The following is a 14153-nucleotide window of genomic DNA, read 5'->3' as shown; positions in this document are numbered from 1 at the left end:
CAAAATTGAGTATTTTTTTAAAAATACTCACAAGAATTAATTAACTGTTTGAAAATACAACAGTTTAAAAATACTAACTACTTAGGAAAATATTTTATTTTGATAATATTAGCAAGTCAATATTTATATGTTCCATATTTTTCAACTTCAACCTTCTTTCCTTTCTAGTTATTGTATATTTGTATTATTCGTATGCCTTATGGGTCTAATAGATTAATGGGGTGTATAATGTATTTTGTTTTATTAATTAAGTTAGCACAAATAAGAATTTATCAAAGAACAATGGGAAGTATAAATACGCACATACACGTAATTTTTCTGTTGATGGTGGTTTAAAACAAATGTAAACTTTTTGCCCTTACCAAACAACTTAGTTACCATTTAATTTGATGGATGACGTATATTGGCATGTTATGGTGGATGGAATTGCTAATTATGGGCCAAGTTTCAAGCCTCCATCTATACATAAGATGAGGACTAGGATCCTTAAAGATGAAGTGAAAGACATCGAAAGGATGTTGAAAGATCACAAAAAAGTCTGGAAGGAATATGGAAGTTCTATCATGACTGATGGAAGGACTGATGGGTGTTCAAGGGTCTTAATTAATTTCCTTGTGAATAGTACTGTTGGTACGTGGTTTTTAAAATCCATTGATGCTTCTGATTCTATAAAAATGGGGATTTGTTGTTTAAGTATATGCATGAGGAGGTTGAGGAAGTTGGTGAGGAAAAGGTTGTGCAGGTGATAACTGATAATGCGAAAAACATGATAAATGGTGGAAAAAAGCTTATGGAAAAGAGGGAGAAGCTCTATTGGACTCTATGTGCTGCACATTGTTTGGATCTCATGTTGGAGGATATTGCAAAATTGAAGATCCAGGCAAGCACAATCTTAAAGGCTACGCAAGTTGTGAAATTTATTTATAATCATTCCTATGTATTTGCAATGATGAGGAAACATTTCACCAACAACAAAGAACTCATCCGCCCTGCAGTGACACGCTTTGCTACTGCATTTTTGACACTTCAAAGCATTTACATACAAAAGCAAGGCCTTCAATCTATGTTCTCTTCGGAGATGTGGTGTACTTCTACATATGCAAAAATGCATGAAGGTATAAGGACTCGCTCAATAGTTTTATTTGACCAACATTTTTTGCCTCACGTGGCGTATGTTATCAAGAGTGTTGTCCTTCTTGTGTGTGTTCTAAGGGAAGTGGATTCTGAGGAAAGACCAACCATGGGGTTTCTCTATAAGATGATGGATTCGGCAAAGGAAAAAATTGCTGCAAATTTTTCTAGAAATGAGAAAAAATATGGATCCATTTGGAGAAAAATGGATACTAGATGGACTCCACAACTTCATCACCATTTACATGTTGCAGGATATTATTTAAATCCCCAGTTGCGTTATAAGGAGAACTTCTCTAATTGTGAAGAAGTGAAGAAAGGATTATTTGAATGCATGGATAGAATGTTGACATATGAGGAGAGGCTAGCTATAGACATCCAGTTGGATTTGTTTGATAATGCACTAGGGGATTTTGGGACTCGAGTGGCTGTTGACTCCAGAATGTTGAAAAGCCTAGGTAAAAATAATATTTTAGTAAAAAATAGTTAATTAGTAGTACTCTATCCTTGTTTCTTCATATAACTTGGAACTTAAACATGTTCTCTTTTATTTTGTAGCTAATTGGTGGAAGCGTTTTGGGACAAAGACCCCAAAATTGATGAACTTTGCTATTTATGTTCTTAGCCTAACATTTAGTGCTAGTGGATGTGAGAGTAATTGGAGCACATTTGAGCAAATTCATATGAAAAATAGGAATAGATTTGAGCACAAGAGATTGAATGCTCTAGTTTACGTCAAGTACAACACCAAATTGAGGGAGAGAGCTATAAGAAAAAGACAAAATTATGATCCAATATTGGTGCCAGAAGTAGCTTCAGATGATGAATGGATCACAAAGAAGGAAGAACCTATCCTCCCAAAAGATACTTCTTAGGTTGATGATGAAAATGTCCTAGATGTTGATGCTATTAGAGATTTGACCATGGTACCTCTTGAAGGAGATGATGCTCAAGCAACACAAGCTTCCGGTAGCTCGCATTCTAATCTTCCTAGAAAAAGGAAAATTAGTGATTATTGTGAGAACTTGGGTACATACATATCAATAGTCATTTTTTAATCTACTAATTTATAATTCTCCATTTCTCCTAACTCCTAACCTATAGCTTTACTGAATATGTAGGCACTCAAGACAAAGGCAAGGGGCCAACATTAGAAACAATTGAGGAAGACAATGATGTTGAAGTGGGAGAGGAATTTATTACTGGAAGAACTCCTATTTATTATGATGAAGATGAGGACGTTGATGAAGATCTGGATAGTTCCCTCTTTACTTTGTTGATTAAGATTTACTAGAATCTTAGAAATTAGAATCTTGGATGATGAGATATTGTGATGTTGTAATTTGGTTTTTTCTCTTCTTTTTGAAAACTTATGGCTTATTTTTAACATGCATTGTTTGAGTTTGTTAGCTAAAGCCTAAAATTGCCCCATGTGATACTTAAGAATTATGAATGCTATTTTTTTTTCCCATTATTCTAACATTTTCTCATTTTAATACTATATATATAATTTTTTTTATTTATTAATTGTTTTAAAAATACAGCCCCAAAAGGCTTACGCCTCAACGCCTTGCCTCGCGGAGGGTAAAACGCCTCGCCTTACGCCTTCGTCTTTTAAAACACTGATAAATCTCAGTTGCAGTCCGAGAAGAAGAAAGACATAAGGTGTTTTAAGTGCAGGAAAATTGGGCACATAAAATCGGAGTGTCTGGAGTGAAAGAAGGGGAATGCAAAAAATTAAGAGGGTTCATCAAAATCTGCGAATATAGTGGAAGAAGGAGACTCAGGGAGCAGTGATGGTGATATGCTTTCTATTTCATCGGGTTCAAAATGCCTCACGGATTCTTAGATCCTAGATTTGGGATGTTCTTATCACATGACACTAAATAAAATATGGTTCAACACCTACAGGTCAGTAAATTCTGATTCTGTTCTAATGGGAAATGATGCTTCATGCAAAATTATTGGAATAGGGAATATCATAATTAAAATGTATGATGGTGTTGTGAGAACATTATGTGACTTAAGGCATGTATCGGATCTATGAAAGAATGTGATTTCATTGGGCACTTTAGATTGTAACGGATATAGTTACAAGTCTAAAAGTGGGATAATGAAGGTGTGTAAAGGCATCTTGATGGTGATGAAGGGACAAGAAATTAGTGGGAAATATCTATGTGCTACTGGGTACCACAGTTGAAGGTGGAGTTGCAGCCGCAAATTCTGAGTCAAATAATACTGTTTTGTGTAAAACAGCCACACACAAGACGGAAGGTATTCTTAACTACATTTATTCAGATGTTTGGGGACCGATAAGGATAGCATCACGGGTTGGACATATGCACTTCATGATTTTATCACCAAAGGTCTTGGTGTACTTCATACTACACAAGTCAAAAATGTTTGCCAGGTCTAACTGTGGCTAAGGTAAAAAATCAGATCGGGAGAAAGATCCTCAGGTCAGACAATAGAACTGAATACGTTGGTGTTCAGGGAGTTTTGTGAGCAACATGGCATAGGGAGACACTTCACAGTACGCAGGACACCACAACAAAATGATGTGGCTCTGTGTCTCAGGTTGTATGCAGGGCTTGAAAAGAACTTCATGATAAAGTCAGTGAGTATGGCATGTTTCTCGATTAACCGATCGTCAAAGGCATCACTAGATGGGACAGTTGCAGGAAGGTTTGGATAGGTAATGCGGTAGACTACTCCATTTTGAGAGTGTTTGAATGTTCAATCGTGCACAATTCTAGTGAGGTGAGATCTAAGTCTGGTGTAATGTCTAAACGGTGCATCTTTCTAGGGCATCAGAAAGGTGGGTTCAAGCTGTGAGATCCAATGGAAAACAAGGTGATGATTAGCGGAGACATGGTTATTGATGAGAAAGTCATGGTGCAGCATACTCAGGTAGATGAAGAGAAACAGGTGCCAAAAAACTGCAACAGCAATGAGAATGTGATGTAGGTGGAGTTGGAGACTCAGGGTAGAGATGACATTGTTCATAATGTAGGGAGTTCTAGCTCAGGAGATCAGCAGTATTGCAGTATAAACTGCAGTAGAAATGAGATTGTGATACGTGATACAAGTGAAGTTACAGACTCAAGGCAGAGGTGACATTGTTCACAATGCAGGGAGTTCTAGCTCGGGAAACAAGTAGAATCACAATGGGCCCAGATGCACTATCGGACCACCACTCAGGTATGAATTTGATGATATGGTATCTTATGCATTCAATACTACCATCAAGGTTCCAACTATTTTTCAAGAGGCGGTGCACAGTAAAGGAAAAAGTAATTGGATGAGTGTTATAGTGGAGAAAATGGAGTCATTGCATAAGAATCAGACATAGAAATTGGTGGAACTTCCAGAAGAGAAGAGGGCGATAGGATACAAGTGGGTAATTTCTCTATTGTTTTATGTGAATAACATGTTAATTGCTGGAAAAACTTTGACTGAGGTTAATCAGTTGAAAACTCTGTTGAGAAAAGAATTTGAAGATTTTGGGTACAACGAAGAAGTTTCTTGGGTTGAAGTTTCGCAAGGACAGAGCCGCAGGGAGATTGTGGTTATCTCAGGACAGTTTTGTGAAAAAAGTGTTGGAGAGGTTTAGCATGGCTTATGCAAAACCGGTATGTACACCGTTGGCGAATCATTTTTAATTGTCTACCGCTCAGTGCCCAAGGACGAATGATGACATTCGTGACATGTCAAAGGACCCCTATGCTAGTGCAGTGAAATGTTTGATGTATACTGTGGTTAGTACAAGACCGGGTCTGGCACAAGCTGTCAGTGTGGGTACTTCAGACTATGATATCATGTTCGCCAGGCAATAGAGTGATTCGTCAGTTGTGGGATTTGTGGTTGCAGACTATGCAGGGGACTTGGATGACAAAAGGTCTACAACAAGGCATGTGTTTACTGTTGTGGGAAGGCCTATTTGTTGGAAGTTCAGGGTACAGTCTCTGGTTGCACTACTACAACTAAGTCGAGGTATATGGCAGTAGCCGAAGCTACCATGGACAAGTTAAAGCATCACTTGGACTTGGTTTATGTCTCCAGTTACTAGACGGGAGGCGGTCCCAACCCATTGTCCCAAGTGGAGCAGCATGTTATGTTTTCAGTTGTCTCCTAAGGGGTGTATATTCACCACGGTCGAGATTGTTGTAATATGTGGCTCATATGTTGAGTAGAATGCATGTACAAAGAGAAAACATGGTTAAAAATAGAGAAGCTGGGTTGCAAGACTAAACCGTCGACAGTTTTGTCAAGTTCAGAAGAAACAATCGATTGTTTTGTAGTGTTACACCGACTGTTTGGTCTCGACATCAAACCTTCGACGGTTTTGCTCAGTTACTCAGCGCTGGTTTTCAAATTTTGAATTGGGAAGTTGTATAGGTTGGGTTTCAGGGGAAAAACCTCCGAGAGGGTTATGTATACATGTTGTATGATGTAACTCTATGTTTTTTGACAGAGGATAGTGAAAAATCACTGTCATTTGCTCCTGTGAATGTAGGCATTGTCAAACCACATAATTCTTCATGTCATTGTTTTATTGCTTTCATATGATCTGCGTGATTGTGTTTTTCTGTATATTTCATTGTTGGTTGCTGCGTTGTAAGATCATTTGTTTCCGCTGCGCATTCATTTGCACAACAAAATAATATTTAACTTATTATAGATTCCACCTTTATTGATTGAATATTATTATTATATTACAATTATTGCACTGTATACATGACATACTTGTCCTTGATGTATTTTAATTATGAATTATACATTATTATGTCTACCTGTAGTTTATAGATTTTCTTTAAAAAATTCCATATTTTACTATTAATTTCCATCATTTTTAAAACCCATATCAAGATTGACATTGACATCAAAATTTCAATTGAAATTTCCATAATTCTCAAGCCTTGAAAATTTAGGACCTTGTTGTCAATGACAATGAGTGAAAGGATGCTATAATTGTCTGAACGGCTTGCTTCTTAGTAAGAGTAATGTTGAACAAGCGACAACAATAAACAAACAATGAACATCAAGGTTTCTTCCACAAGTGCTGGTAGCTGGACACACTTACCTGACAATGAAAAATGGCATTCTTGTAGTCTTGTACCCATCAATGGCAAATGAGGATCTGATGACAATTACGCATTGTGTGACTCCAAAATTTGTACTATCTCTATAAATATCACCCAAAAAGGTTGCTGGTTTTAGTTCGTTTCTAGTCTTCAGTTTTTGCTACCAATTTTCGTTTTCACAAATTTTGACAATAATACCAAATAACCCCTGAAATAGCATTTGCCAAACCAACAAATTCCAGCCCCTATGCATGTGTATAAATGTATATGTATATAAGCTGGGTGCATATATGGTGTATGTCATATTAGATTTTTAAGTGCAAATACCAAGGTAGTCTAAATTTATGATGTGGTTCCTTGCAACCAATAGCAAGTTTTTCATATATAGAGGTTGAATCCATTCCATGAGGTTAAATGCTACAAGATCTTAATCTCAATGTTCCCCAAATTTATGCATATTCACTCATTGGCTCATTGCATTTGTATAAACACCATAGATACCTTAAGAATCCAGTTGATAGCAACAGCACCAGGAGTCGCTCTATTTCTAGATACTCCAACTGAACTTAAAAGTGTTTGTGTTGTGAAGACACCCATTGCTCCACCAAAGAAGTGCTGCAAATGAACATTGTAATCTTAATAGCATTTCACAACAGCACAAGAGGGAAGAACTATGAACAAAAATTAGAAATGCATTGAACGTCAAATTTTTCACAATTGAGGTTTTTTTATAGAAAAGAAGCCATTTTTAAAACGAGAGGAGAAAAAATACCAAAAAAATAAAGCAGAACAAGAAGTCCTCTAGGCTCTAACAAAAGAAAATAGAAAACAAAACTACATCATTATAAAAAAGCACTCCAATCTCAGGGGATGTCTTGAAAACAACACCCCTTAAAAAATCAGCACCATAACCCAAAAGAAGCTAAGTACCCAATTCTATCCAAATGAATCCTAATACAAAATGCTTCCTTGGAAAAAAAAATTATAGTAAAAGAAGAATTTCAGTAATGGAAAAAGGAATAACAATGTACAACTAGGAGAATAAACATCTCCTTAACATAGTCTGGAAAATCCAAATAGGAAACACAAAGAAACAATCTGAAAACTATAAAACAAAAGAGAGAAAAAACAAACACAAACTAACACTCCAACACATAATGCCAATCGTGCCAAATATCAGAAAAGCTCGCCTCCTTAAAATTCCCCTGCCCCACACACCAAAGAGAAGCCAAATAGTGTATCTTTTCTTCCCAAACCAGAAAAAGAGATGAGTTCCTCCCTAGAAAAATACACACATTACGCTCCATCGACAGCCCCAAAAGACTGCAAAAAAAAAACACATTTCCAGAGCACTGCCCTTCACTTTTTTCTGCCAAAACCAACTAAAGATGTTGACCGCATAGGTCACGCCCGGTTTTGATAATGACAGATACCTATTGTATTTGATGCATGCTTGAGATTATGTGCAGGTATTCTAATTGGCAAATCATAATGATAGCACTAAGAGGAATTGAAGCTGAAGACGCAATATATGTTGTATTCTATTTCTTAATTTCATTTTTATTTAAAGGGTCTGTAATAGTAAATTAGGGTTTGACTTGTAATAATCATACGCATCATCTGCATGAGACAACAAGTAAGCTCAAACTAAAAAGGACTTAGAAATGACCCTAGGACACTCACACATGCACACATACGAATGATCATTTAAATTGAGTGATTGCATGCTTAAACAAGACCAAAATGCACTAAATGTGCACATTCGGTCGACCGTACTCCTATGTACAAAATCCTCCCGGTCAACCGAACCGGTGCCGGATCAACAGATTGACCACAGCCCGGTCGACCGAACTTGTTTAGTTCACTTATACCTGATCAACCGAACTCCCTAGGAGTCAACATAATTGACCTTCTGGTCGACCGTGCCCAAAATGAATAACAACGCCCTGGTCGACCGAGTTCCCACGTGTGAGAACTCAACAGTCTAGTCGACCGACCTAGATAGTTCAAAAAGTTCCCGATCGACCGAACCGCGCTAAAAGGGAAAAATCGCTCTGAACCTCAGTCCGGTTGATTGAACTTCAAGCAACTCGGTCAACCGAACCTACCTCGATTGACCAGTGTTCTCGGGTTGCCCCAAATATTTTACCGTGATTAATATTTTTAAACGGGGTTAAAATAATTAAATTGTATTAAAAGTTTCCTAATAATTCCATATGTGTCCTGAACGGTTATATTTTTTGGGATGTCTATATATACCCCCTCATTTGGAATAATTAGCATGGAATTAGCAATCTTAATTAGGAAAAATCTTTTGAAATTCTAAAATCTACAATACTCATTTTTGAGCCTCCAACACTCATTCTTACCAGATTTTATTGCTCATATATCTTTGTAAGTGTGATTTGAGTGTTATTGTTCTATAGATTTGCTCTCTCAAGATTGTACTTGTTTGATATTATTTTATTTGAGAGCAAAACCTCAAGTGTTCTTAGGGGACTTCATTGATAAGTCTATCCTAAGAAGACTTCACTTGAGCTTCTAAGTATTGCATTATCATTGCAATATCTTGAGAAGTTCTTATCTGATTTTGGTTGCAAAAATCTTTTCAAATCATTTTCAAATATCTAGTGTGTTTCATCTTGAGAAATCTTTGAAGAGATATATGTTTATGTGGTGAAAATCTTTGTTGCAATATTCATTGAGTAATATCATTTGTTGAATACAAAGATTAAATCCTCTTTGCAAACCAAATATATATATATATTTCTTGAGCTTTATACGTTGAGAAAATCTACTCATTGAGATATCTAAAGTATTGCTAATATCTTTGTCTGAGCATCGTGATTGAATATATTTTGTGATATAGAGATCATATTGTTTGCACTCTCACGCACTGATTACATCGCTCATATAATTATTTGAGAGTAGAACTCTAAGACCACATTGAACTTACTTCATTATATCATTTGGTGGTGTATGTGATTGCATAGATTGGGTACACATCTGCTTTATATGAAAGCATAATCACTGTACCAATTTCATTATTGAGAACATACTGTTGTATTCCAAGCACAGGCCTGAAGAGGGAGACTAGCAGGGTAAATAGTCCTGGATTGGCTTAGATCCGATTAGGGAAGCAAGGTACGACATTCTGTTAACGCGTGTTGGTTGAGGTCAGCCCCTTGAATTGACCTGATTGTAATCGGTGTCGCTCCACCCGTTTAGTAGAATCCTCGGACTTGCGAGTTAGAGGCGGGGACGTAGGCACAGTTGGCTGAACCACGATAACATATCGTGTGTGCATTTGATTTTTCAGCAATTTATTTATCGCACGTGTATGTTATATTGTGAATGTCACGCATGATTTAATTTTCCCATGTTATATTTATATGCGCATTTGGAACTTCATAGACAGACCCTAGGTTACAAATACACTGCTGTTAGACTAGCTAAACTTAGGAATAAATTTCAAAATTCCAATTCACCCCCCCTCTTGAGAATACGCCAAAGCTAACAAAAGACACTGCCAAAAAGTCCTCCACTATCTCAAAACTCAGCCAACATTCGGCAAAAAGACCAAATAACTTGTTCCACACCCTCCAAGCATAGTCACAATGAATGAACAAATGCGAAACAAATCATGAACAATTAAAAGAAAGACCACAAATGTCTAGAGAAATAGCCTTCAAAGGTCTCCTAACCTATAGCAAGTTATTGGTATTAATTCTATCAAGCGCAACCAACCAAATAAAAGCCTTGATTTTAAAGGGGACTTTGGCCCTCCAAATGGAACTACAGAGAGGAAAAAAGAAATTATATATATTCAAAAAATCACAAAAATAATATGCAAGAGTATACCTCCTAAGGATCCAAAGTCCAAGACCACTTACCCTCCTCCAAAGAAAAATGACAGTAATTCAACAAGGCTAGCAAAGAGGACAGTCTACCATCTCCCTATCATTTAACGATCTTCAGAAGTAGAAATCCCAAGAAGGCAAAGGACCACCTGGATCAACAACAAAAAGAAGAAATGAAACCATCCTACCACCTTAAACGCAAGCAAAAAAGGCGTGGAAAAGAGGTGGACAAAACAACATTCCCCAACCAATGGTCTTTCTCAAAACAGATATTATTACCTCTCCCCACCAGGAATTTAATATGGGGAATGAAGAGGAGATAACTCTAAGAGATAACTTTCTGCAAACTCAATAAAGAACATCTAAATCTCAAATTAGTATCCCACCCATTCTTGTCTGATCCATACTTATTTTTAATAGCAAAATGTCACAAGTAAGAATTCTCTAGCGGAAACCGCCAAAGCCATTTAATCAAAAGAGTTGTATTTTTAGACATAAAATCTCCAATACCCAACAACCCTCTTGTTTAGACCTACCCACCACTTCCCAACAAATGATCCCTAAAATCCCTAACCCCCGACCATAAGAAATCCCTCATAATATTCTCAGTCTTATTAGCAACCCGCACCAAAATCTTGAAAATTGAAAGAAAATATAAAGGGATACTAAAGAGACAAGCCTAGATAAGGGTTGTTCTACCACCAAGAGAAAAAAGAGCGCCTCTCCACCCATCCAATTGTTTGGAAACCCTTTCCACAACAAGATCCCAAAAGCTAGTGGATCTAGGGTTAGCTCCCAAAGGAAGCCCAAGTTAGGACAGCAGCCAATCCAAAACACTACATCCCACCTCCGCAAATAACGAAAACTTTAACATTTCTTTCTAGTCAATATCCTCAACAACAAAGCGCAAAGAACACATCTTGACAACCTTTTAGCAAACTTCCCCTTTCCCAAACCCAGCAGAAGAAATAACCAACAAATCTTCAACTAATTTTGAGCATACTCACATTTCACCAAGCACCCAAAAAACATAATTCCACATATTCCAAGCAAAAGAACAATGAACACATCCTCTGAATTGTTTCCACACACGAAACACATATCCAATGACAGAGATTTAGAGAGCCTCCAACATAACGAAGTTTCACATATCCAAAGACAGAGATTTAGAGAGCCTCCAACATAACGAAGTTTTTTTATCTCCATCAGGGGCCTAATTAATAGTCTACATATATTGTTCAACAAATTCTGATATCAGGAATTATAATTTTAATAAAAATCCTAATGGTATCAAATTATCAATTTTTAAAATATAGATTCAAGGCGTGGAAATAGCCTCTTGCAAAAATGCAAGGTAAGGTTGCATAATATAGACCCATCGTAGTCCGCCCCTTCCTTGGACCCTACATACGCGGGAGTTTTGTGCAACAAGCTGCCCTTTTTTTTTGGTTTAAATTAATAAATTCTTTATAAAAAAAATATTGTTTCTAGAACAGTCCCATTTCAATTAATTTCATTCGACTAAGCAATCGATCTTTTTTTGCAAAGCCATTCAGCAACAATCAAACAATCAAAAGAACATTTTAAATAACTAATTTATAAGCAATGATTCGTCCAAGTACATTTCTCCATTTTGATTGTATCCATGTGCAAGTAATGATAAAGAAAAGGGTAGATGAGTTCACAAAAAGTTTTAAAAAAAAAAAAACAAGTGGTTATAAGGGGGTTGAACTGAGTATAGAATGACAAGCTGACTCCAATGGATGTTTCAAACAATGATTCAAGAACCCAATTGAATCTAAAATTCTAAGAAAAGAATAGATGGTTGGCCGTAATAGTAAAGTACCTTCAAAGCTCTCCATGTCATGTAGGGCACATATGATGGGGCAACACTGTCAGGGAAACCTTCAGGTACCACATAGGATTGAATGAACGACATCAACTCCTGCACCAAAAATCAAATGCATGGAACAAAAAGAAGTTACTCCACAAGGCACTCATGATGGAGATCCTCCCTATTTCTTTTTTTATTCAATGCTGAATTAGCAACAAAATTTTTCTATCCTAACCCCAAAAAAAAACTTGTGTGAAAAAAAAAATTGAGTGAAAATTTGTTAGCTCTTTTATGTTCTCAGTGGTTGTAGGTCGCTAAAGTATTTCTTTGGGAAGAACTAAGCAAAATTGAAGTCACTACAAGGGAAGAAATGGAAATACTCCCATGGATTATTTGTAGCGCAATTTTTAAAGAGTCCTTAGCGAATCTAGTTCTCAAATTATATGCTTAAAAGTTAAGTCATGCTTTGGTTCGATGCTTACCCAACAAGTAAATTCCTACTACGAATGGTAAGCATGAACCTTAAAAAGGGTTCTGATCATTTGATTTAATGATGAATTAAATAGAATTTTCCAGCATACTGCCTTCCATTGGCCATGTCATTTTTGTGGTGATTGAGGCGATTTCTCCCAAATCTTAGGGGAATTCCTCAGTTCTATCTAAATTTTTCAAATGAACAAAACACAAAGCCACAATCCTAGAACACAAAATCCTTAAAACAAACCTTAGTAATTTTATGGTACTGTTCACAGCCCTGATTTTCAGTATACCTGCAAGTTTTTTGTAATCCAATTGCTTCACAAATTTCAAGCACCAAAACCATGATTAAAAGCCTAGCTACTCTGTGCCTACTAGCACTTTTTTAAGCAACCCTAAAACTATTTTTCAGACTTGTAAAAAGCCACTAAAACACTCGCCAGGATATGATTTATAGAACTGTCTAATTCATGTTAAATGTTTATTTCCTGTTGGGTGTCCTGCGTCAAGCACAGAACCCATGGGCTAATACTCTGGTCATAGATAAGTTGGGTTTCATTCAGATTATAATCACAGCACTACATTGGATGACAAGCTGTTCGTCATTTCTTTCGTACAATGGTGTAACTAATCCTGATTATATTATTTACTTGATAGTAAAAAAAGCATCATTTGGTTCGCAATGCCGTCGTGATTTTAGCAGCAACTGAATTGATTCTTTAACTTGGAAGAAAGCAAGAAAAGCACCTTCAAACGATAACGAAAAGAGTACCAAAAGCAATGAAATAAAACAAAACATGCAGATGCAGAAAAAGGTAACATAGAAAGAAACTGACATCCACGGGAGTCAGCGGGGTGTGCAGGCTAATGGCGCGGAGGGAACCCTTGCTGGAGCAACCAGGGGCGCCATTGTCCACGACGTACTTCCAACGACGGCCGTCGATTTCCTCACAGCAGATCAACCTCAAGCTGGAATCAACAAAATCGTCCTGAAGGAGGCCTAAATTCGTGTCGCGCCTGCTCTCAGCCACTCCCGACGCCGGAGAAGAAGAGAGAGAGGGAGAAGAAGGGGGAGCAGAGGCGAGATTGGCGCTGATTCGGATGGTTTCGCGGACGAGGAGGCGAGCGTCCTGGGGATTGGTTAGGGTTTGGGGCGGGGATCGTTTGAGCTGGATCGGAGCCATGGATTCAACTGGAGAAGTGCGTGACCTGGGCGGAGAGAGAGAGAGAGTGTGTGTTTGTAATGTAATAGGTATTTAATGTAATAGGTAGAAGGAAAGGTGGCGGATGAGAAGTCTAGAGGTGTTTATATGTAGGAAGTAATTGAGCATTGGAATTAACGAGGAGAGGCGGAGGAGGAGAAGACGCCGGCCCCCTGCCACTTTCCAACGGTGTTAACCATACTGAGGAGATGAGAGAGCCACGCACGCAAGCACTCGAAAGGAAAAGGCGAGGGGGAGAGGGAAGAAGGAGAGGAGTAGGCGAGGGAGGAGGGGGTATTTGTATATTTCGGACACGAGAGCTGGCACGGTGGGACAGGGACTCCTCATCTTTGAGTTTTTTCCTAGTTTATTATTATTTTATAATAAAATATAAAATACTCTGTTTGAAAAAAAATTTCTTAGTTGTCACGTAATCTCGATATTTGATCTAATGAATTTACTTACCACACAGGCACGCATCACTAAATCGATTAGGCTGCCATGTAAATCTTGGTGCTTGGTCCAATTGAACCAAACAGCGAAATTTATTGTACATTCAATTTTT

The 14153-nt window shown here is 37.4% G+C and overlaps 1 protein-coding gene across 2 annotated transcripts in view; it reads right to left on the bottom strand.

Moving 5' to 3' along the window:
- The window catches only part of LOC131164569 (protein root UVB sensitive 6), a 40868-nt gene extending 27006 nt beyond the window's left edge, over nucleotides 1-13862 (bottom strand). Inside the window, exons 1-3 of one of the 2 annotated variants that reach the window (XM_058121858.1) lie at nucleotides 13223-13862; nucleotides 11922-12020; nucleotides 6717-6830 (exon numbers count right to left, since the gene is read on the bottom strand). In XM_058121858.1, coding sequence (XP_057977841.1) covers nucleotides 6717-6830; nucleotides 11922-12020; nucleotides 13223-13570 — 561 coding nt within the window. In that variant the 5' untranslated portion in view covers nucleotides 13571-13862. The remainder of the gene's footprint in view (nucleotides 1-6716; nucleotides 6831-11921; nucleotides 12021-13222) is intronic. The other variant, XM_058121859.1, reaches the window with a different exon arrangement.
- Nucleotides 13863-14153: the final 291 nt, after the last annotated feature.

The sequence above is a fragment of the Malania oleifera genome, chromosome 9 (genome assembly GCF_029873635.1).
Source record: "Malania oleifera isolate guangnan ecotype guangnan chromosome 9, ASM2987363v1, whole genome shotgun sequence".
Classification (NCBI taxonomy): domain Eukaryota; kingdom Viridiplantae; phylum Streptophyta; class Magnoliopsida; order Santalales; family Ximeniaceae; genus Malania; species Malania oleifera.
Note: the sequence above shows the minus strand (reverse complement) of the source record. Positions and strands in the feature narration are given on the sequence as shown.